At 43.3% G+C, this 25,340-nt stretch overlaps 2 protein-coding genes across 2 annotated transcripts in view; both read right to left on the bottom strand.

The window, feature by feature from the left end:
- Positions 1-25,340, bottom strand: part of LOC125727221 (stonustoxin subunit beta-like) — a 51,235-nt gene that overhangs the window by 19,819 nt on the left and 6,076 nt on the right. The window lies entirely within an intron of this gene.
- On the bottom strand, positions 1,900-4,565 carry LOC125727220 (uncharacterized). The gene is made up of 2 exons (XM_049003991.1): positions 4,256-4,565; positions 1,900-2,977 (listed from the first exon to the last, which is right to left on the bottom strand). The coding sequence occupies exons 1-2, from the start codon at positions 4,365-4,367 to the stop codon at positions 2,232-2,234; spliced, it is 858 nt and encodes a 285-aa protein (XP_048859948.1). The 5' UTR covers positions 4,368-4,565; the 3' UTR covers positions 1,900-2,231.

Here is a 25,340-nt window from a genome sequence, read left to right as displayed (position 1 = left end):
CTCTCCGACACACAGCTCTATGGTCCATACAGAGGAGATGAGGAACATGCAGTCTGCTAAGTCACGTGGTTACCTTTCGTTAAGTGGCTACGTTTACATGCCTTAACGCAATTAAGATGTTTTCATGTAAACAGATTAATCGGGGAGCTCATTTATAAAGGCTTCGTGTGACTGAAAAAGACGAGAAGCATTCATACATACATTTATAGGAAGATTTTGGGATTTACAAAGAAAAACGTTTTGTGAAAAAGACACAAATCTTGTGAACGAGGTTGAGAGATGCTGTTTCGACAGAATCCTGTAGAGGGCACTGTGTATGCTAAATCGAAGGCTCCAGGAATGTATTCGGCATTTATAATCATAAACAATAATAATTGAAATATTTGTGGGCAAATGGTAATTGGCTCTGAGATTAAAGTTTTTTAAAATGAATTTGTTTAAATTTTTGGGCCGGCATGGTGGTGCAGTGGTTAGCACTGTTGCCTCACACCTCTGGGACCCAGGTTCGAGTCTCCGCCTGGGTTACATGTGTGTGGAGTTTGCATGTTCTCCCCATGTCGTCGTGGGGTTTCCTCCGGGTATGCCGGTTTCCCCCCACAGTCCAAAAACATGCTGAGGCTAATTGGAGTTGCTAAAAAATTGCCTGTAGGTGTGAATGGTGTGTGAGTATGCCCTGCGATGGGCTGGCCCTCCCTTCCTGGGTTGTTCCCTGCCTTGTGCCCATTGCTTCCGGGATAGGCTCCGGACCCCCCGTGACCCAGTAGGATTAGCGGTTTGGAAAATGGATGGATAGATGTATGATAGAATGATTAAGCTGTAGCACATTTCAAATAATATTTCATTTGTAACACATTTGTTCTCCAAACTTCTACATTTTTAACCTTTGGCCACAAGATCATCTTCTTCCTGCCAGTATCTTTTCTTTTCCTTTGATCCTCGGTTGTTGGAATCTGCTCTGCTGCTTGGAAGTTCCCTGGGGAGTTAGTGTTGGGGGGTTCTGGTGGAATGTGACCATCGGCAGCCATGGGCTGGATAGCGCTGCGGTGCTCAGCCTGGCTCTGTGCCCTTCTAGGGGCTCTGTGTCCTTTGTTAGCACAAACATTTTGCACACCTGACATTACCATGCATACAGTATTTCTCGTATTTTACAAATTACAAAAACACTGATCAAAGTCTGTAGAAAAAAACATTTTATTTCATGAACTAAGTCAAATATGAATCATAAAACACAATTAAAATACTTTTTTTGAATACATGCCTCAGAAATTGCACATCCCTGATTGTGCGTTACCTTCATGCTGCCTTGAAATTTTTGATTTCTTCCCTGTAGCCCTATGTTATACAATCTAATCTTAACCTTATGTTAACTGATCCTATTTTTATTTCTTAAAATATTCCCTCCACCACCCCCCTCTGAGGAGGACTGCTTTATTTATAATTAATCTAATCCTATGTTATACAATCTAATCTTAACCTTATGTTAACTGATCCTATTTTTATTTCTTAAATATTCCCTCCACCACCCCCCTCTAAGGAGGACTGCTTTATTTACAATTAATCTAATCCTATGTTATACAAGCTTATCTTTACCTTATGTTAACTGATCCTATTTTTATTTCTTAAATATTCCCTCCACCACCCCCCCTCTGAGGAGGACTGCTTTATTTATAATTAATCTAATCCTATGTTATACAATCTTATCTTAACCTTATGTTAACTAATCCTATTTTTTATTTCTTAAATATTCCCTCCACCACCCCCCCTCTAAGGAGGACTGCTTTATTTACAATTAATCTAATCCTATGTTATACAAGCTTATCTTTACCTTATGTTAACTGATCCTATTTTTATTTCTTAAATATTCCCTCCACCACCCCCCCTCTAAGGAGGACTGCTTTATTTATAATTAATCTAATCCTATGTTGTACAATCTTAATTTTATTCTATGTTATCTTATCCTATCTTTCTTATCTTATGCTATGCAATCCTATCTTATATAATCTTATCCTAAACCTATGGTAATTTATCATGTCTTTGTAAAACATAAAATGGCATACAAGTTAAGACTATCTTAACTTGTCCTATCTTAATCTTATTCTATACAATCTTAACCTTATCCTATCTTAATCTTATCCTATAGTACCTTATGTTATAGAACTACATGGTAACATATCCTAATTTTATCTTATCCTAAGTATGTATGACAACTCTCGTGTAATTATGTGCTGAATCTACAGGGAAATGTAGCTATGTGCATCTGACTGATAGCCCATCTCCACACCCATCTCCTGAGCACTGGGCATGGTACTTAGCTGCTCCAGTGCATCAATAGGAAAGATGAACTCATCTTCATCAATCCTACGCCTCTTGGTTGAATGAGTACCCTCATTATCCTCATTCTTCCCCTGTTTCGCTAAGTTAATTTCATTTAAATGTCTGTTCCAAAACTCCTGACACCAGTACTCAGTAAAGCACTTGGCGTCATAGGTCATTTTAGAGTACTTGGTTACATAATAGTTATACAACCAATAGAATTTTTCCAGGTTAGATGAGGCGGCTACAGCCTGTGCTGGAGCCTGAAGCAGAGGGGTCAGATGAACCATGCCTGGAGCTGAAAATGGATGTGGAGCAGGGCTAACAGGTGTGACTAAGTGTGGGGATAAAACAGAGGAGCCCATAAAAAGAAATTGGGATGAAACAAAAGGGGAGGGGGCTGAAGACGGAAATAAAAATGAAGAGGAGGAGAAGGTTGGTGAGCTGGGCTTAGGCTCTAACCCCTTCTGTTGGTCATACCTCCTTCTTCGCCCTGACCGGCCTCCCGCCGTATTTCTACGGCGGCCTGTGCCCTGCTGACCCCTGCTGGTTGCCACCGGGATGGCAGCAGATCCAGGAGAGGCAGACGTGGTCAGGGAGCTGGCTGCCGGCGGCCTGGTGCGGCACTTCTTCCGACGGCCAGCATCACTGGAACTGGTTTGTCCTTTGGGATTATAAAGACAGGGGACAGCATATTTAATTTAAATGAAACATTATGTCACTGTACAACAACACTACATCACAACCATCACAGATATCACACTTGGCAGTCGGTATTGCACACTAAGAAAAATTCTGCTGTCTTTATTGGATACAGGAAACACACGCTTGGGAAACTTATGCGCTGGTCTTGACTTGGGCCGTCTGCGTTTCAGCAGGGGAACCTGACCTATAAAAACAAGCCAGTTTGTGCACAGATTCCCTGATACGCAGAACAACAGCGAAAAACAACACTGGAAAGGTTCATGTGCATCAAATATAGCAGCCCACTCAATCCAAATGCTGGCATCAACAACTGACTATTAAGTCAAATCCTTTACATATCTTACACTTTCCATAAGTTGCATTATTTATTCACTCTCAAGGTACCAAACTAAGATTTATGCTTTTTCTGATTACTACCGCGTTTCCCCGCAAATAAGCCCTAACATGATTTTTCAAGAAGCTCGTAATATAAGCCCTAGTTATTGTCCCATGGATTGTACGGTAACTAGAATGAGATGCGGTTATACTACGAGAAGGCTACATGGACAAGAGGCGCTCATTTAAGGACAGAGTTATTGCTAAACATGAGAGATTGGGGACACTGGTTCTACAGGAAATTGAGTTGCGAGATATTCAGGACGGAATTTGGAACTTGGAGATTTACGATGATGTTCCAGAAGAACATGACATTACGACTATATTTGAATAAACATATGCAGTATACAGCAGAATTTTGTTCATGAATAAATTCACCGTCAAATTGTTTACATGGAAAGATACTGTTAGAAGATGACATGATGTCTGTGTTTGAATAAATGTGGATTTTTTTCATGAATACCGGTAAATATACTGTAGCATGTTATACTTGGGAAAATACTACCTTAATATAAGCCGTAACGCGTCATTTGGAGCAAAAATTAATATAAGACCCTGTCTTATTTTCGGGGAAACACCGTATATTAGGACATATTCAGCTGTTACTTTACCACTTCATGATGATTTTCTCTGATGTTTAAACACAGCACAGCCACAGATTTTACTGATTTCATTATATAATGCAGTGGACATGCAAAAAGACTCCCGTATATTAAAGCTAAAGGTGAACTACTTTATTATTTAGACATGTACTTCTAAAACAAGATAATAGAACAGAAGATTCAAGAAGACTAGTCAAGCATATTCTGACTTTAACTCTTTAAGTGCTGAGTTAGTCTGGGCATCATTTTGCCATCCTTACCTCGGCCAACTGGACCGGGGATGTATTCCGGGGCGATCCGCACACTGACTGCACCTTTCGGCAGCAGCCAGTCAATCCTCTGGAGATTCACGGTGGTTTTCACGATGGACATCTTTCGCGTCTTCTCTCTTGCTGATAAACTGCAAGTCTGAGCTGCTTTAAATGTTCAAATGAAAACTCTAAACGGAAAAGAATTGTTATGATTCGGTTGCTAAGCTACGGTGGCCGATTGGTGTCAGCGCGCTGCAAAGTCTTCAAACGCTTTAATCAAATGACGAAACATACGATCTACATTTACAAAAGCGCAGAAACGTAGAAGTACCACAAAATTTTAAGACAAGTTTAAAAACATATGAGCGCTGAAAATCCGCTCACAACACAGTTGTGAAGTTTCTGGGTGACAAAGAAACAAGACGGACCAATTATGGTTTAACTGTATATCGAATGTTTACGAAATGTCGATATCTTATCAAAACAGGATATAGAATGAAACACTACATTACATCAATTAATCATTCGGTCGCCATTAAAAATATAGAATAATATTCCTTCCTTGTTATAAGTAACACGAGAGCTGCGGTCTTGAAGTTGCACAGACTCCCAGAATTCATAGCGATAATTACGCGACCCATTCAATTAGTGGGTTTTTTGATAATTGGGAATGCGTTGGGTGCGTTCGACTTCACTTAGGTCTGACTGCAGCTGACGTGAGGGGGAGCGCCATCTGCCGGCGGCTGCAGGAGTGTAATATAATAATATAAACTGTAATATAAACTTGTAATATAAACTGACAGCAGCCAAACTAGACAACTTCTACTCCTCGTAGTGCGAGACCTGACTGAGATGGCCGCACTTCCAAAAGGGTGTAGATACATCTATACAAATATCACCTGCATGCACATTACCTCTTCTACAATAACCAACTCCTGATCCAAAGTGCTAGCAGTGAAAAGATAGCTGCCAGGAAAAAGATGAAATACATTTATTTCTAGGATTCAAAGTTTTTATTGTCATGCACAGAATACAATGCAATTCTTACTTGAATGCCTTCTTCACAGACTAGACGATTAAACACATAAAGCAGCGCAACATTACAGTAACTAACAATAAATAAACGATTAACTTATGTGTACTATTAGAGCATTTATTGAAACTTTACTTCTTTACAGGCTTTTCGGGAGAAATAGCAAATAACGTATCGGAACTTCCAGAGATACAAACGTCATGCGTGTGACTAAAATTGTTCAGCCAATAAGGGCAAAGTTGTGTCACGGAAGCAGTTCCAGTTTGTGCAGCCGGCTGAGAGGTTTTTTTTATTATTTTTGTTATTGAAGCTTTAAATTACAACAGAAGTAATAGCTGACCAGTGACCATTAAGATTAACAAAACAAACAAGAACATTTACGAGACATTTACAAAATAAGCCAGGGGCACATAGTAGCGACATTTACAGTTATGCCGGCTGAAAGGTGCTGCACGATCTTACTTGCTCTCTGCACGTGCTGCACGATCTGTCACGATCGTCTTGTAGGTTTTTGTACCATGTGACTTGGTGACGTTAGGTGACGTTTTGCAGGGCCGGCTTTATGTCGGACAAAAGAAATCTAACCATGATGCAGTAATTCTAGAGGCAGCAAAGCAGACTAACCAAAGATCTCATAGTAAACAAAGGAATGCGATACTGCAGTTAAGTCTCGGAACAAAGCTTTTACAATGTTAAAAAGTACTGTAATACGTGTAGCGAACTAAAACTCCTATGTCCGCTACAACTTAAGCGGGTCCACTGGTAACCACTGCCACCACCTTTCTTTATAATTTATCTGGGGAGGTCCAGACACCAAAGCCAAGAGTATAAATAGAATATTACTTTATTTCATGTAATAGCCGGGGATCACAATCCTTCCCAGAGGGCAACACCAGACAGTAGGGGGCAATACATCACACGTGTTGACTCCACAACATCAGATCACACCACAAAATCCATAATTATAAATACACAAATCTAGTGAGGGAAAAAGCACTGCACTCCGTATATCACCCAAATCACCCCCATCAGTCTCCTTCCCCACCCTCAACAACTGTCCTACCAACCCCGGCTAAAATCAACACACAACCACACACATTCATACGAAAAAGACAGAAACCTTTAAAAGGACGGTTACTTCTAAGGGGAGAGGCAACACAGCCCCCCGTCCTTCCCCCGAAGAAGGAAGAGGCTCTACTCCCAAAGCGCACTTCGCTCCGCGGCTCCTTATCGCCCACACATCGCTAACTTCCCTACACATTCATCCCCCCACCTCACTCTTACCTACTTATCTTCGCCCGCGGCCGATCTAACATCAGCGACGGACACACCACATTTCCCCCAACATTAACCGCGGACAGCCAAGGGATTCCCCTCCCTCCCGAACCACACCGGTCCTTCCTCCACCAAACCAAACCAAACACAGAACAACCCCTCAATCTATTCCACCCCCCTTTAAAAAGACATTCCTCCCCCCCAGCTGTAACCCATTAACAATCACAACAAATACTCCCCACAACATTCACCACAGTACTCACAACTTTCAGAATTTGATTGAGTACAAAAAGTTGCAGGCTAACGTAAGGAGGGTAGTTAAATGAGCAAAGAGGGAGTTTTGGAGGTCCTTCTGTAATTCAGTAGGACGGGAAACTGACATTAGTAAAGTCTGGGGAATGATAAAAAAGATGCATGAGATTAAAAGGGAGTATGGATATTCAGTTCTAAATGATAATAACATAATAACAGTTACAGATGGGGAAAAAGGCAAAATGTTAGTTTTGTGGTTTTTCATTCCCTGCTAAATCAGAAGTCAGAAGCCGCTGGTGTAGATCCAAATTCAGTCTTTATTGCAACAATTAAGTTACAACCAAGGCCGGACACTTAAAGTGTGTCCAGTACTGTTTTATACCTATTTTTATACAAGTTCTTATCATTTAACAATATCTCGTCACTTAAGCATCATCATTCCTTCAACCATTCACAATCATTGTTTTTTACATCAATCCACACCCCTAGGTGATAAGTTTGTCCATCAATTCTTTTACTGTTTGGTCCCTCAGCCGAACATAATGGTGGTGCGACCATCTCCACTTGCTTTTTTAAAAATGCTCAGCCGTGAACTTTTGGTGAGCCTGTTGCACATTGTCTAATTAGAGGGTTGATAATATATTTGTCCTTCAACATAATGATAAGGCATAACACTAATAAAGGTGGATATTCATGCATTCAGGGCTAACATAAAGTAGCTAACAGAACATTTGAGGCTAATACAAGGTGCAAATACATACTCAATTGATTACATTGTGTTGATTACATTATAATGATTACATCACGGGTATTTGGCATGCTTTTTAATAATACCGTAATGATTATATTCTACATTGTATAGTGCTAAATAATATCCCATATATTTCCCCCCTTTGGGATTCTAAAGAGTCCCACACACAATTCTGTCCATCCAGCCTAGGAGGGAGGGCTAAAACCCTAAGATCTAGGGAAATTCCACTCCCAGCCCGCCACAGGCGCGGCCCCCCTTCGGGGTCCATGGCTGACATGGCTCACAAACTATCAACACTCAGAATCAACCAACAGCAATGAACTCCCCAGGATACATTGCATATATTATCAGGAATACATAATCTACCAGGAGTACATCACCTACCACAAGCTCATTACATAAACATATACGGCTAATGCAAAGATAACTGAAAGGTTAACTGATAACACTGTAGATTACTATAACAGGCACTCTGTCATGAGCAGGAAAGTCCCAGGTGTCGTGGGCGGCAGGCAGGCTGCAGCGTTTCCAACATGGAGTATTCACAGGCGGTACGGCCGAACTTCAGCTATGGGCAGGAGCGTATCCAAGGTGTCTATGTCGCCATCCGTTTCCGTGTTGGTCCAGGAGGTTGCCGCTCCAAACGGTCCTCCCACCACTCTAAACATTGCAGCTATAGTCGCCTGCTGAGACAGCGCTCTTCCCACTAGGGAGCGAACAAGAGGAAGTACACAACAAAAGATTAGTAGCAAAGCAAGAATGAACACAGCACGCACACAGAGTGCTTTCATAAGGGCTTACTGCCAACTACCCCACATATTATAGCACCAGTCAAACAACCCGTCATATTGTTCCGAATTTCTCGCCATCTCATCCTGTAACCCCTGCAACTTTCTCATACCCTCAGTAAATGAAACATCCAGGGCTGTATTATTGGGAATAAATGTACAGCACTGATCCCCGAACAGCACACACACTCCCCCTTTTTCTGCCAGGAGCCAATCCAGGGCCATCCTGTTCTGTCATGCCATCAGACTGGTGGCCTGAAGCTGCTCCCCCAGAGATGCGAGTGCCTCCTGAGTATAGTTGGTAAACCTCTGCTGATTATAGTACAAATAATTTTTCCATTCCACATTTTTGTTAACAGTAGGCCAAACTAATATTGATTCAAACCCTGCAGCTATCTCACTTCTCACCTTATATTTCTCTGGAATGCCCCTCGGCTGGCATATGGCATCTATATACACACTGGGATCATCTTCGCAGCTCGTAACAAACCTGTGGGACCTAGAGGGCTGTTTGTCAATATCCACCTGGCTAGCTAACATCCCCCTAGTGCAGAGGACTCCACAATTATTGGGGAGAGGAGGCCTCAATCCTCCCTCCTGACCACACAGCCACCAGGTATCTGCCAGAGGTACGCTCTAGTTCTCTAATGCATCCAGCGGAATGACATCTGAGTCCTCTATAGGCCTGTGTGGGGGGCTGACGTCTGAGTCCTCTATAGGCCTGTGTGGGGGGCTGACGTCTGAGTCCTCTATAGGCCTGTGTGAGGGGCTGACGTCTGAGTCCTTTATAGGCCTGTGCGAGGGGCTGAAGTCTGAGTCCTCTATAGGCCTGTGTGGGGGGCCGACATCTGAGTCCTCTATTGGCCTGTGTGGGGGGCTGACGTCTGAGTCCTCTATAGGCCCGTGTGAGGGGCTGACGTCTGAGTCCTCTATAGGCCCGTGTGAGGGGCTGACGTCTGAGTCCTCTATAGGCCTGTGTGAGGGGCTGACGTCTGAGTCCTTTATAGGCCTGTGCGAGGGGCTGAAGTCTGAGTCCTCTATAGGCCTGTGTGAGGGGACCGACGTCTGAGTCCCCTATAGGCCCGTGTGAGGGGCCGACGTCTGAGTCCTCTATAGGCCAGTGTGGGGGGCTGACGTCTGAGTCCTCTATAGGCCTGTGTGAGGGGCCGACATCTGAGTCCTCTATAGGCCTGTGTGGGGGGCCGACGTCTGAGTCCTCTATAGGCCTGTGTGGGGGGCTGACGTCTGAGTCCTCTATAGGCCCGTGTGAGGGACCGACATCTGAGTCCTCTATAGGCCTGTGCGAGGGATTGACGTCTGAGTCCACTATAGGCCTGTGTATACATCAAATATCATATATATCCATCCATCCATCCATCCATTTTCCAAATCACTTATCCTACTGGGTTGCAGGGGGTCCGGAGCCTATCCCGGAAGCAATGGGCACGAGGCAGGGAACAACCCAGGATGGGGGGCCAGCCCATCGCAGGGCACATTCACACATCATTCAAATATCATATATATGATTTATTAAATTTAGATTTAAGTTTGCAGTCAATTCAATTTTCACGTTGCCTTTTTAAACGCAATTATGTGAATTTTAAGTAAAAATGTAGAATAAAATTATGTCGTGATAATTATCAATATCATTTCCTATGAAAAAAACTTTACTATTGTACAATATTGCCCAGCCATAGGCTGATTTCAAAATTGATTTACATATTGTCTGTCTGTCATTATACATAAGAACATAAGAACATAAGAACTATACAAACGAGAGGAGGCCATTCGGCCCATCAAGCTCGCTTGGGGAGAACTAAACTAATAGCTCAGAGTCGTTAAAATCTTATCTAGCTCTGATTTAAAGGAACCCAAGGATTCAGCTTGCACTACATTATCAGGAAGGCTATTCCATACTCTGACTACACGCTGTGTAAAGAAGTGCTTCCTTAAATCCAGCTTGAAATGTTCTCCCGCTAATTTCCACCTATGGCCACGAGTTCGTGTATTTAAACTAATGCTGAAGTAACTATTTGGTTGAACAGCATCCAAACCTGTTAGAATCTTATATACCTGGATCATGTCCCCCCTCAGTCTCCTTTGCTTGAGACTGAACAGATTTAGCTCAAGTAACCGTTCCTCGTATGACATTCCTCTAAGACCAGGAATCATTTTTGTGGCCCTACGCTGCACCTTTTCTAAGGCCACAATGTCCTTTTTAAGATATGGTGACCAAACCTGCACACAATATTCTAGGTGAGGTCTCACCAAGGAATTGTATAATCTTAGCATTACCTCCCTTGACTTAAACTCCACACACCTGGAGATATACCCCAACATCCTATTGGCCTTTTTTATTGCTTCCCCACACTGGCGAGAATGGGACATGGAAGCATCAACATACACACCAAGGTCTTTCTCATGATCAGCTACCTTTATTTCAGTGACACCCATGAAATACCTGTACTTTATATTTCTGCTCCCTAGATGGAGTACCTTACATTTATCGACGTTAAATTTCATCTGCCAGGTATCGGCCCAGTCACTAATTAAATCAAGATCCCGCTGTAGCTGCTGAGCCACTAATTCAGTATCTGCTACACCACCCACCTTGGTGTCATCTGCAAATTTCACCAGTTTACTGTATATATTGGTATCCATATCATTTATGTAAATTAGGAACAATAGTGGTCCTAAAATCGAACCCTGCGGTACCCCACTATGAACGCAAGCCCACTGTGACATTGTGCCTCTTATAACTACTCGCTGTTTCCTATCTGTTAACCAGTTATCAATCCAGGTCGCTACGGTACCTAAAATACCTGTCGCTTTGAGTTTAAGTAGGAGCCTCTTGTGGGGGACAACATCAAAAGCCTTTTGGAAATCTAAGTAGATGACATCATAGGCCTTCTTATCATCAACTTCCTGAGTAGCTTCCTCAAAAAACTCCAACAGATTTGTTAAACAGGATCTACCTCTCCTAAATCCATGCTGGCTATCCCGCAAAATGTTATTGGAGTCCAGGTAATCTACCATTTTCTCTTTGATTATAGCCTCCATAACTTTACCAGTTATACAAGTTAGACTGATTGGCCTATAGTTAGACAAATTACTTCTATCCCCTTTTTTGAAAATATGTGTTATGAAGGCGTGCTTCCAATCAGAAGGTACCACACCTTCAGATAAGGATTTTTGAAACAGTAAAGTTAAGGGTCAGCAAATAATATCCCTCATCTCTTTTAACACTATAGGTAAGATGCCATCAGGGCCCTGTGATTTATTTATTTTGAGCTTAGCTAGGCTTTGCAAAACATCTGCTTCAGTTATATATATATTAGCTATAGACAATGCTGGATAGGTAATAACTGGTAAATTACTAAGGTCCTCAACAGTGAATACCCGTGCAAAACTATCATTGAACTAATTTACTATATCAATGTCGTTTACTATTATAAGACCCTTACTATCCTGCAGATTAGTAATTTCAGGTTTTAGAGCTCTTTTAGAGTTAAAATACTGGAAGAAACTTTTAACGTCATCCTTAGCTTCCAATGCAACCATCCTTTCGACATTTCTTTTAGCTCGTCTAATATCATTTTTTAACTCAGCCTGTAGACTTAGATATTCCTGCTTAATTCTGTCATCATCAGTTATTTTCCATTGCTGGAACAAAGCCCTTTTCCTCCTTACTTTATACTTTATTTCCCTAGTAAACCACCTAGGTTTCAATTTCCTAGATTTATTCTTGCTGGAAACAGGTATGAAGTCCTCTTGCACTTGCAATAATGTGCTTTTAAAAAATTCCCAGGCCTCTTCAACAGTTTTGTTATTTAACTCCATCCAGTTCACAGTTTCTAGTTTTAGTCTCATACACTTAAAGTCAGCCTTCCTAACATTATATATTTTTGATTTGGACTTAGCTCTTCGAACACTAAACTTAACCTCAAATTTGACCATGTTATGATCGCTACTGTCAAGTGGTTGTAAAACGTCTAATTTACCAATCCTGTCCTGGTTATTAGAGAGAACAAGATCAAGAATGGCATCTCCCCTGGTAGGGGTGTTAACAAACTGAGTAAAAAAACAATCCTGTACTAATTCCACCATCTCCAGTTCATTTTCTGAAGAGCCAGTGACAATGTCCCACTGCATTCCTGGTAGATTAAAATCACCCATAACTACCACATCATTTTTATTGCTCATAGTCCTAATATCACTGTATAACAATCTGCTTTCCTCAGCAGCTATATTAGGTGTTCTGTAACAAACACCGACAATTAGGCTATTTGAGTTTTTAGCATCTAATTTTACCCATATTGCTTCCGTAGTTTTATTTATATCAGTAAGTTCCCTTGCCTGCAAGTTTTCCTTTACATATACTGCAACACCACCTCCCTTTTTTCCTATATGATCCTTACGGAACAACGTGTAACCATCCATATTATATTCTTGTCCATCCTTTTCACTCAACCACGTTTCAGTTATTCCTATAATATCATAAGAGTCCGATGAGATAAAAGCCTCTAAATCATGAATTTTATTCCTAATACTTCTGGCGTTTAAATACAGACAACAAAGGGTAGGCCTATTACGGTGCCCACTTACAATATGATTATTTGGGGCTTTCCGTTTCCCCCCACTGACATAGTTAACTAACCTCCCTGCCCCCCCAGTCCCTAGTTTAAACATTCCTCAACTACTCTACACATACGCCTCCCCAATACACTGGTTCCCCTCTGGTTCAGGTGCAACCCATCCGGCTTGAACAAGTCCCACCTGTTCCAGAAGGTCCTCCAATGCCCCATAAACCTAAACCCCTCTTTCCTACACCATCCTTTTAGCCACGCATTTAATTTCCTTATCTCAGCTAACTTAGCCTGACTTGCACGTGGCACGGGGAGTATTTCGGAGAATACCACCGTGGACGTTCTGCTTCTAAGCTTATTGGCGACTTCTATAAATTTATCCTGCAGAACAGCCCTTCTACCCTTGCCTATGTCGTTGGTGCCAACATGCACCACGACAACTGGATCCACCCCAGCTGGGGCCAAAAGCTTATCCACACGATCTGGAAGGTCTCCTACCTGGGCACCAGGCAGGCAAGACACCGTACGCGACCCTCTATCACGCGTGCACACATAACTGTCTACTCCCCTAATAATGGAATCCCCCACTACCACAACCTCCCTCTTCCTGGGGGGAGGGGGCTCCTCAGTGCCCAAGGGCCCACCTGCCTCCCCAGTCCGTTCCGGCTCTAAAGCTGGAAGAACCTGAAACCTGTTCGACACAGTCACCTCAGGTGATGCCGCCTCTGCAACGTGTGTACGCCCTTTCCTGCGTCTACGACCTACGGTCACCCAGCTCTCTCGACCTCTCTGCTCTTCATTCTCCCCCCTCCCGGCTAGTGGCGTACACACCTTCTCCCTAAAAGGCGTATTAACTTGCTCCTCTAACTCACTGTTGCATTGGATGAGAGCCGGTTGCTCCTCAAGGTCGCGAACCTTGACCATGAGCGAGTCCACTAGCTTACATCGCTCGCAGATGAAGTCCGACTGGACACTAACGTCCAGAAGGGCAAACATGTTGCAAACGCAACACTGAGCCGGCCCCATAATTAACTAACTCACTATGACCCCGTACTCCCAGCCCAGTAAATTTATATAGCATATTTAACTTTAAAGATTAATTAGCGTACCGTTAAATGCAATAAAGTGCCGAGTACACTAAAATAAGTTACTTGGGTTGAAACGGAACTTAATTATTATTTTTATTTAAAATTTTAAATCCACCCCACAGTCCAAAAACATGCTGAGGCTAATTGGAGTTGCTGAATTGCCCGTAGGTGTGCATGTGTGAGTGAATGGTGTGTGAGTGTGCCCTGCGATGGGCTGGCCCCCCATCCTGGGTTGTTCCCTGCCTCGTGCCCATTGATTCCGGGATAGGCTCCGGACCCCCCGCGACCCAATAGGATAAGCGGTTTGGAAAATGGATGGCTGGATTTTAAATCCAATAAATTTACTACTACTTACCAAAAGAACTTCTGCCTGAACCAAGTATGAACTAAAAACAAAACGAAATCGAAGTTGCTCTTGGGAGGTCGAAAAACCACAAAAACCTTGCAGAATTAATCAGGATAAAACATATAAAACGATAAATAATAAAAACTATACGATTAGGAAGCAATCAGTCCCGTGTACATGATCAGCCAGAAAATACTTGCATTCATCTAAACTTTTATAAACTTTAAACTGCCTTTGCTTGCTGGCCTGTGGGCTGATGGACAAACTTGAATGCCTTACAGGATAGGATAGGATGCACATTCTTTATTGTCCATTAAATCCCTCTATCAAGTGTCAATAGGCTCCAAACAACCAAATGTAATTAAAGGAATTAATTTATTAAAAAAATACAGAAATAACCCAAAATAAAAAAATAATAAATAAATAAAGACTAACCAAAGTAACTTAACTGTTCCCCTCAGTTATCAGTCATCAGTCAGTCATCACCCTGACTAAACTGTATAATGAGCAGATGGGACTGTCAGTACATGGTTAGATCGTGTTTAATACAACAACTGGAATACTGCATACAAGGCACAAAAGCACTGTGGGGAATAGAGCATTATGGGAACAGTAGTTCTATTATTACACCTCCTCCTTTTAGCTTAAGTCAAATGTGCTGTGTACCTTTTGCCATTAATTTCTATTACTGCTATCAACAACCTCCTTCTCTCTCTCTCTTCTACTGAACTTCCCTCTTTGTTCACAAGTCCATTCTGTCAGGTGGTTTTCCAGTCAACTTGACCTAGTAACAGTCCCTGTAGGCCAAAGATGACCTTTATCAGTCTCTACCACATATGGTCTAGGAGTATCTGCAGGTCTGACGACTCCCAGCAGTCCCTTCTGTGCTAATCCAAACTGTCTGACCAGATGTCAGTTCTGCGAGAGGTCTGGAGCGGAGTCTGCGGTTGTAGTGTTTTACCTGCTGACGCCTTCTCTCCTCATCCTGCTTGCGAAAAACTTGCAGATCTGGCCATTTAGGACCCAGCTGTCCACCATCTGGCTAATCTGTGCTGTGATACCGGGCCACCATACTGACTGTGTAGCTCTGGCTCGGCATTTTGTAATTCCCTGATAGCCTTCATGCAGACGCTGAAGAACATCCGCTCTCAAGGGGGGAGGTATCACAAGTCCTTCTCCCTTCATGAGAAGGTCGTGAGCAAGGTGAAAATCCATTGTGCGCTGCCAGTATGGTTTAATGTCTGGATCTAACTTACATCTCTCTGGCCATTCTGTGAAACAGTGGTTTGTCACTTGTCTGCATACGTCGTCTTCTTTCTGCGCTGTCTTTATCTCCTCCAGCCTTTTGTCTCCACGTCTTTCTCTAGCTGAAGATGCCGTTCAATCAAAATGAATATTTTACTCACTTATCTTTTGGTCTTTTATGATTCCATGTGTACCACCTCCAAATTATTTTGAAGATTTGAATTTCATTGTATCCAAATTAATTTGGAACGGCAGACAACCCAGGAAACGCTTCTCAGTTTTACAGCGCACCAAATCAGACAGTGGCCTCGCCCTCCCTGATTTTAAGCTCTAGCATTGGGCATTTCAAATTAGGGCTATGCGCACTTGGACAGACGCAGGCAGTGTAGTGTCGTGGAGAGGTATTGAATCGGCTATAGTGCATCCCCACGGACTCCAGGACTTACCTTTCCCAGGGGTAGGTCTTCGTAAATCATGACACAAACTTGGTTGTATCTTTTCATCCACCTTAGCTGCATGGTACAACGCCGAAAAAGTAATAGGTCAACAATCTCCTTTATGGAACAATTTCCACTTTCTGTCAGACTATAAAGCTTTTGTTTGTCCCCCCTGGTCATCCAAGGGGGTTTTCACATTTTCTAATACGTTTGATGCGAATGTTGTGCGCACATTCCAGGACATTCAAAAAGAATACAGTCTGCCTGGCTTCTCATTTTTCTTCGACCTCAGGCTACGATCCACAATGAAGACCTATGCTGTGCCATGGAATTCTGTCTTAGATGATCACCCAATGTTTAGCTGGATCGATCCTGTCGAGGCATCTAAAGGCACAGTCACAAACATTTACAACAATTTACTCCTTAACGTTCATAAGCCTTTGAAGATTCTGCCAAAATGGGATTTAGAACTTTCTAGGTTAGGATTCCACCCGGTTTGGGAAACAGTGCGGTCGAATCTTTGCCTTACTTCCAAAAACCTTAGTTATGTACGTATTCACTTTAAAACTATCCATCGTTTCTATTGTAACCCTACAAACGGTATCTCATCAAACCTGCTCCCCATCCATACTGCAGCATTTGCAACACTGACACTACCGGTACGTTTCTACATGTTCTGGGACTGTCCAGTGACCCAACATTTATGGAAGCTTGTCACTCGTGTGTAATGTGATCTTACTGGACTATACTTTGAGATGGAGCCTTGATTACTATTGCTTAACGATGACTTGATGTACCAGTTCTCATTACGTGATAAAAAACTGTTAAAGGCAGGCTTTACAGCTGCTAAGAAAACCACACTACAGCGATGGATACACCTTGATACAAACCTGAAGTAATTCTGGATTGTCTCATTCCATTACATTGTCTATTTAGAGTATACCACTGCAAAGATTAACAAGGCAAAGCAATCACTGTAAATACCTGGAGGAATATGGCTGCTGCTCTTAAAGAGCTTCTTTGAATGGTCTAGTTTATATGAGTTTGCTGCCAACATGTCAAGTGTGAAAAGTTGTTCTGTGTTTCCTTTTCTTTTTTTCTTTTCTTTTTTCTCCTTTCTCTTGCTGCTTTTTTGTCATTTATTCTTGTGGTATCTCTGTCCTGTATGTGCCTTCTGATAAATTGACGGAATGATAAAATTATAATCACAAAAAAAACAGCCTCAACTACAACATTATACATTTTTGCTGTACACAGTATCTTGTCACGGTTGATCAAAACATGATTCACCCCTGTACTCCCATAAAGTGTCCTGTAGGGCCTGGATTAGGTCCACAGCTCTAGCTAGATCAAGGGAAGGTGCTTGAAGCATGTCTGACAGATATTTGGCTTCCCCAGGAATCTTCCTAAGAACTGCTAGAATTCCAATAAAGGTAAGGTCTACTTGTGAAAGCAGGCCCCGTGCATCCACTGATCTCTCCGCACTGCTCTCTCCATCTATCTCATGTAGTACACGCAATACAGCTGGCAGTCTGTCCATGAGATTTTTACATGCATAGTACCTGCATGCCCATCTGGTATCACTGACTTTCTGTAGCTCTCTTGGTGCATCCTGATACATGTCTTGTTGAACTGACAACCATTTCTGGTGAACATAAGACCCTGACATGTACCAATGAAAAAAAGCATGAGTTCCATGTGCGATCTTTTCAGGTATCGTGATTTTGTTGAATTGATAGATTAATTGTTGTGGCCAGCGTGCGTATATAAGATCCGGTTGTAGTTGCGTGTGGGACCACCCTGTAACCGGTGACGTGACTCTCCATGTGCCAGTATCTCCTTTTTGGGTCACCCCGTTCAACAGCAGGGCCATATTTAATCTCCTCCTTAGCTTCTGCTTCTAAATGGTCAAAAAGAAAAAATGCTTGATCAGCAGACGACAGAAGCCAGGCCCGCATACAAACTCGCACCTCTTCCTCCCACTCCTCAAAGCTCACACCAGACCTGCCCCCAAACATTGGACACTTCCGGTCTCTAGAAATAAAAGTAAAACGTTCAGTATAGACACGAGGCTCGACCGAAACAGGTGGAGGTGCGAGGGAGGATTGGGTGGCAGTAGAGGGACCTGGAACTTCTGCTCGTTCCTGGTGCAAACGATCATTATCAGGCTGGAGCTGCCCCAACAAATTCCTGAGCTGCTGCACTTCGTCGTCCATAATGACAATAGGACAATAAAACTAGACGGCACAAACGAAGCCCGGCAAACAAAATTTACTCAAGATAGTAGCGGCTCCTGGGAAACTCATGCTGCTGTTTTACTTTGCCTTTCCACTATGACAAATTAAACACGAAAAAATAAAAAATCAAAAGCAAATCTCACCTAACCTCCCCAGGAAGCGATCAGGGAGTCACATCTGCACCATGTACTGGTGAAATCCTGCCGACTACGCCCACTCCGATATAAAAGCACACAAATTCATAATCACCGCCCGGGGGACGTGAAGACCATGAACACTGCCTTTATTATTCTGCGTTCAGTTAACACTCCAAAGGAAAAACCAAACAGCAAAGCAATTACTTTAAAAATTACCCACAAATGGTACAAATCAAATCATGTTAGAATAACACTCCAATCACACAAAGAAACCCAAACCCGACAGCTATTACCTTGGGGTGGGGGGGGGACACTGTCAGAAGGTACTCCACAGGGTCACCACATCACATGGCGTAGATACACACACCAGGGGGGTGGGCTAAGAAGGCAGAGCGACCACACAGCGCTATATCGCCACAACCTACCCGCCCCCCAAACCAGATCCTCACCACCCAACACCAAGCCTCCCCAATGGCGCCCCACGGTTTACGTACAACAAACTAAACAAAACACATTAATACTTAATACTAATTAAACAGGAAACCCGAAAACAAAATAAACGAAACAAAAGCACAAAACAGCAGCAATTGTAGTGGCTCAGTATCCCGCCGGCTGCCTGGCTCACGCCGGTCCGGGACACTCCAACAAATCGCCATCCACTGACTGATTACAAGCGGTATTAAAAGGGAACCTTAAAACGGGAACAACTGCAAGTGGCTAGGTTACCAAGCCCTCGCAAACTGCAGTGATGGAGATGCCCACAACTAGGCTAATTTAGTGAGGAACCTCCCTCAAAGGTACAACGGCGAACACCCTCCTGCTTCAGATCACAAGCCCATGTTCTGAATCACTATTCTACCAACACACAGGTAGAAGATGAAGAACTCTCCTCAAAGTAGTGCTGTCAGTTGGACCTTGTAACATGAATAATCATAGTGGAGAGTTACAATTATTATTTTAATGGGAAGATGTGAGATTTTTATTGGGGGAGGGTCCCACCTTCAGAAACAGCCAGTGAGACTCGTTTACCTCAAACCTTCTGACCATGTGAGTCTCATTAATGAAACCGTATCTTAAGCCCAGCCGGAGCCCACCTCCCCAAGGGTACACTCTACTTTCCCAGAAAATGCCAAGATGGATTCAAATTCAACTCCCAAACCTACTGTCAGTTTTTAGAAGACACTTTCTTCAAGCAGCGGTACAGGATAAAGTCAGCATCTTTCAGGAGGACCATGATTTTTATGCAGGACAATGCTCCATCGCATGCATTGAAGTACTCCACTGCATGGCTAGCCAGTAAAGGCCTTAAGGATGACAGAATAATGACATAATCACCTGACATAATCCCTATTGAGAACTTGTGGGCCCTGCTTATATGGGAGATTTACAGTGAAGGAAAGCAGTACAGCTCTCTGAACAGTGTCTGGGAGGCTGTGGTTGCTGCTGCACAAAAAGTTAATCGTCAACAGAACAAGAAAATACCAGATTCCATGAATGGAGGACTTATTGCTGTTCAGCAGCCGGACTGCTTGGGGGAAGAAGCTATTGCAGTCGTGCAGACCTGCTCCTGATGCTGCAGAATCTTCTTCCGGATGGAAGAGGGGTAGTAGACAGTTCGTGGGTTGGATGGTACCGGTCAGTCACAATGCTGGTGGCCTTACGGATGCAGTGGGAAGTGTAAGTGTCCTGCAGGCTGGGGAGAGAGCTGCCGATGATGCACTCAGCGGTCTGCACAGTCTTCTGAAGGGTCCGGACCGCTGAGCGCGTCATCAGAAGCTCTCCAGCCTGCAGGACACTCGCACTTCCCACTACATCCGTAAGGAGGTGGCTATATTGCTCACTAATTGATATTTCATGTCAGAATTGTTTATTTGGAAATTATGTGATGTTTGTTTATTAATCGCACTTTGAAAGATGATAATGAACAAGGGAGATGGGAAAATGTAGGTGTTCCATTTAGTTGCATAATAATTGTGCACACTAATAGTTGTGTAATAATTGTGCACACTAATAGTTGTGTAATAATTGTGCACACTAATAGTTGTGTAATAATTCTGCACACTAATAGTTGTGTAAGAATTCTGCACACTAATAGTTGTGTAATAATTCTGCACACTAATAGTTGTGTAATAATTCTGCACACTAATAGTTGTGTAATAATTGTGCACAGACATGTATTCCCCTGATAATGTTCACACTCACATTTCCTTTGCATAACATTCAGGCTTCAGGTTCATTAAGATTTTGGACTGACTGATGACACTATATTTGTTTATTATTAAAATTAATCCCAAAAACACAACTCGCCTAATAATTGTGAACACAGTGTATTACATTGTGGGATCCAAATGTCCCCCACGATGAGATAAAAACCTTTTGCCATATAAGGACATTTTCACTCCCCACACCCCACAAACATAACCTCAATTTCATAAAAAAAATCTGTGAATAGAATCACAAAACTGAAAATACCTAAAATCTTGTATTTTGTTTGCTTACTTATGGTTAAGGGTAGACTGTCATTGTTGGGATTAGAGTTTTCACGATCGAAACAAATGGAGAGTCCCCACAAAGATATAATTACAAACCTCTGTGTGTGTGCGCGTTAGCGTGTGTGTGTGCGTCTGTGTGTGTGTGCGCGTGTTAGCGTGCGTGTGTCTGTGTGCGCGTGTTAGCGTGCATGTGTGCGCCTCTGTGTGTGTGCGTCTGTGTGTGTGTGTGCGCGTTAGCGTGCGTGTGTCTGTGTGTGTGTGCGCGTGTTAGCGTGCATGTGTGCGCCTCTGTGTGTGTGTGTCTGTGTGGTGTGTGCGTCTGTGTGTGTGTGTGCACGTTAGCGTGTGTGTGTGCGTCTGTGTGTGTGTGCGCGTGTTAGCGTGCATGTGTGCGTCTGTGTGTGTGTGCGCGTTAGCGTGCATGTGTGCGTCTGTGTGTGTGTGCGCGTGTTAGCGTGCATGTGTGCGCGCGTCTGTGTGTGTGTGCGCGTGTTAGCGTGCATGTGTGCGCCTCTGTGTGTGTGAGTGTGTATACCTGGCTACAGAAGATGGATGGATGGACAGATGGAATTTGCAACCTTACTAAAGGGTAGCAGAAGCACTTCTGACACTTGAACCCTGATGATAAGTACAATTATTTATGTAAAAGTGCATCAGTTTTGTACTTAGTGACATTTGCCAAACATGCTTGTAAAGGTGAATTCTGCCAGAGGTCAGTGCTGTGGGTTGGCGTTTGGCTCAGTGGCTTATATCACTATGCTCCTGTGACTAAGGCCCTTAACCCCAAACGCACCGGTGACTGCCTGCGTCTGCCTTCTCAAAGAAAAAATTTTAAATTGTCTGACTGTGGAATTTGAGCTTCATGGGTCCAAACCTGCTTAGTCACACCGCCTTAAGTTTGCTGCTCAACTCGCCGCTTTCTCAATTGTAAGTCGCTTTGCAAAAAAATATCTCCAAAATAAAAGTAAATGCTCTTTTTTTGCAGGAGAAAAAATGATCAACATGTATTTTAAATGGTACAAAAGTGGGTCTGACCTTCATGCAGTTTCAACAAAACGTGGGTGGGGACAAGGGACGTCACGATATAATGTGATCATACGATTACGTTTGCAGAAAAATAAAAGGACAGCGATAATGGTTCCCAGCAGCACAAACCAAAGACAATCGGATGAAAGCAGAGTGGAATATGGGAGTATGGTAGACGATCCTTTCATAGCATCCAGATTTCTTAATGTTTGCTAGGCTGAGTTTGTTTATATGGCGAGGAGCCTAGCACCAAGTTACACAAGAAAATAAGCTGGAGGAAAGCAGCAGGCAAAAGCCTGACCCAGACGCAGCCCCGGTGCACGCCGGTTGGCGGCTGGGGAAACTTGCCGCGTATCACTCCTACGGCGGCTGTTTCAGCTCACGGTAGGAAGCCGCCATCTAGTGGTGCGCTTTGGGAATTGCATGTAGCGCCAAAGTTCCTCGAAATTGTTACAGTATCATGGACCTAAAGACTCATTGAGGTTTCACTCAAAACACAATATTGTGCAGTTTGGGGATTTGCGTTGGTGTTTTTGGGCTCATCATCACAGGTCCTGAGGGCCCATAAGTCAAATAAGTAAAATGTAAGTCAGTATAAATGTATATACAACAGTAACTATGGTAGATTTCTCTCTGGTAGGTCTCTCTGACCTTACTGCCCTGGGAGAAAAGCCCAGTGTAACATGGGCTAAAATGTAAATGTGTAGTTTTTTAGATCTTAATCTGAAAATCCGTTCTTCGTTTTCCCAGAAGGTGGCAGCACATGAACACTGCAAAACTGCAAGCTTGGCTTGTCGCTTTGTATACAATAGTGCGCTATCCGTATATTAAAAATACTACATAATTACATACATCAATCAATTTCAAGAACAGAAAGATGCCCACACAATATACCAAAATCTTAAAATCCCCCTTGGCAGCATGTTACGCTGTAGTTTGGTTTGTCTAAGCTCCACACTTTCCCAGAATTACCCTGGACTGGAAGCCCAAAGAATCAGACACGAAGCTCACATAACTTGGCAAGAGGCCCCTGAATTACCTAAAGTGGATGGAGTTTTCACCTCGGCGCATGGGGATTCAGAGCAGACACAAATGAGCGTGAACCCATGTGTGATTTACAGTAAAAGGTGACTGAACACAATACACAGCCTCTGTAGTGTCTCCACTGTCCAGCAGGGGGTGCCACTTGAAAGCTGCCCAGCAGGAGTAAACAGGTTTCCGGAGATGATGCATTGCAGTCCCACAGTCCTCTAGTCTTAAGTGCTCAAATTTTGTGGTCCCTCTATACCTTAGTCTCATAGTCCATAGTGCCCAATTCCCCTTTGCCCCACTTCCATGATCCACAAGTCCCTAGTCTCCTTGTTTCTTAGTCCCATAGTCCCTAACACTGTAGCCCCTTTTCCCCTGGTCCCCTATTCCCTTAGTCCCATAGTCTCCTAGTCCTGTGGCCCCTAATCCCATAGTCCACTACTCCTTAGTCCCCCAGTTCCTACTCCCTATTCACCTTGTATTAAGCAGGGAGCAGGATTCTGAGGCCATCTGATATGCTTTACAATGAAGCTGTGCTAAAACCAGTATATGCATGAGGGAGTTTGCCCTGCCCTGTACTAGACTGGCTGTTCCTGTAAATCACTTATATGAAAGTGCCTGTGGAACACAGATAAAATCCACATGTCTGAGGTGGCTGGCATCTGGTCTTTCTCATGTGTCAGGCCTGCGATGCAGCATTCAAACACATGGTCTCCTTTTACAGCCAGCAGGTTACGCAAACGTACCGCTCAATCGGGGCCATGCGGACAGCTGTCTGCCATCTCTGATTGGCCGTCGAGTCCACGGACCCCAAAGGTTAAACTGGACACTGGCAGGCGTGTCTGATTCATCAGATTCCCGTCTGCTGGGTTGGGCAGCATCACATTGAGGAAGAACCTCATTGTGTTTTCAGCTACCTGGCATTAGGAGCTGATTACTTCAAGTCATTAGGACTTTTTTCTTAGAGATTCTCTAGCTGAACAAGTAGAGTGTTGCATTTATGAATGATTGGTCATGGGTTCAAATCCCCCAAGAATATGCATAAAACATAACCCTTCCCACTGCTGTAAGTCACTTTGGGTAAACAAGTCTGGTAAATGCAAAAGTGTTTCTACAAGTGATACAACAGCATGCCCTACTGGTCAGATTAAAATGCTGTTTGGATATATTCCATTTCATAATGTGGCTTCTGATTATAACATCAATGTGTAATAGGAATTGATTGGAAACGTATTCACTACTTCTTTTACAAATGTATTTATCTGGATGAACTGGTCCAATTGGTCTCTCTTACCTTAGACCCCTGGGAGAAAAGCTTAGTGTCCATGGGGTTAAATGTAAATGGATATTCTATGTGATGAGTAATATAATCTGGGTTAAGGACGACTCAGATGCAGTAGCTCTGGGAAAGACACAGGCTTTATTAAGGGAATACAGCAAACAACACTTGGAAGAATGATGACGGAGCTGAGGAACCATGAGAGCAGGAACATTTATACACAGTAATCACCGACGGGAGAGAGGTGTAGGAGGATAACAGACCAGGGTGGAGAACGTCAACGATGGGATACAGCTGGGGAGGGTTAGGAGAGTTACGGAGTGTCAGCAGTGAGCTCTGCTGGCCCAATCAGGAGGAGACGGGACAGATCGTCACAAGTACTAAGATTAGACGCATCCATCTTCCAAACACTTATCACAAGGGTATCCCAGAGCCAATTACAGGAAACACAGGGCAAAAAGCTGGGGTCCACCATGGATACAATGCCATTTAATCACAAGGCACACTCACAGTTATGGAGTCCGGACAATTTACAGATGCCTGTCTGAGTCGCTGCAGGAAGAAACCCATGTGGGATAAAGAGAGCAAACAAACGCCACACAGACAGCATAGGAGAAGGATGGAAACATTCGACACTGCAGCTGCAAGGCAGCCCTGTTACCCACTGAGCCGCCCCTCACTGGATTCTCATGGTTAAAACAGGACATGATGCCCAATACATTCAAAATGCACATGTGGAGGATTTCAGCCATATGGTTTTGAGTAACTTCTACACCCACGTACCATGTCTGAGATGGAGCCGGCCAGTTCCTCTTATGGTCCAATTCTGCTCATGCGTTACTAAGATTATGGTACTTAGGTCCTCCATCCATCAGATCCTCTTCTCACTGTGGTCATGCTCATCCACTCTGGACACTGTAAGCTTGGTAAAAGACTCTCATCTCTGTATCCTTGGTAGCGAAACAAAAAGGGGGTTTGCTGAACTAGATAGGCTGAGACTGGAAACAAAGAGGATCGTGAGGGATCACAAATGGGAGGACTGGCAACCGGGAAGGTCACAGGCAGCAGGAAGGTTTAACATCAATGACCGAGA

The sequence above is a fragment of the Brienomyrus brachyistius genome, unplaced genomic scaffold, assembly GCF_023856365.1.
Source record: "Brienomyrus brachyistius isolate T26 unplaced genomic scaffold, BBRACH_0.4 scaffold92, whole genome shotgun sequence".
In the NCBI taxonomy this organism is placed as follows: Eukaryota; Metazoa; Chordata; class Actinopteri; order Osteoglossiformes; family Mormyridae; genus Brienomyrus; species Brienomyrus brachyistius.
The sequence above is the reverse complement of the archived record's forward strand: the minus strand, read 5'-3'. Positions and strand labels throughout refer to the sequence as shown.

Coding starts and splice junctions, on each gene's coding strand:
- LOC125727220 (XM_049003991.1), bottom strand. CDS start 4,367: ATGTCCATCGTGAAAACCACCGTGAATCTCCAGAGGATTGACTGGCTG. Junction 2,978..4,255: donor CCCCGGTCCAGTTGGCCGAG/GTAAGGATGGCA, acceptor ATAATCCCAAAG/GACAAACCAGTTCCAGTGAT.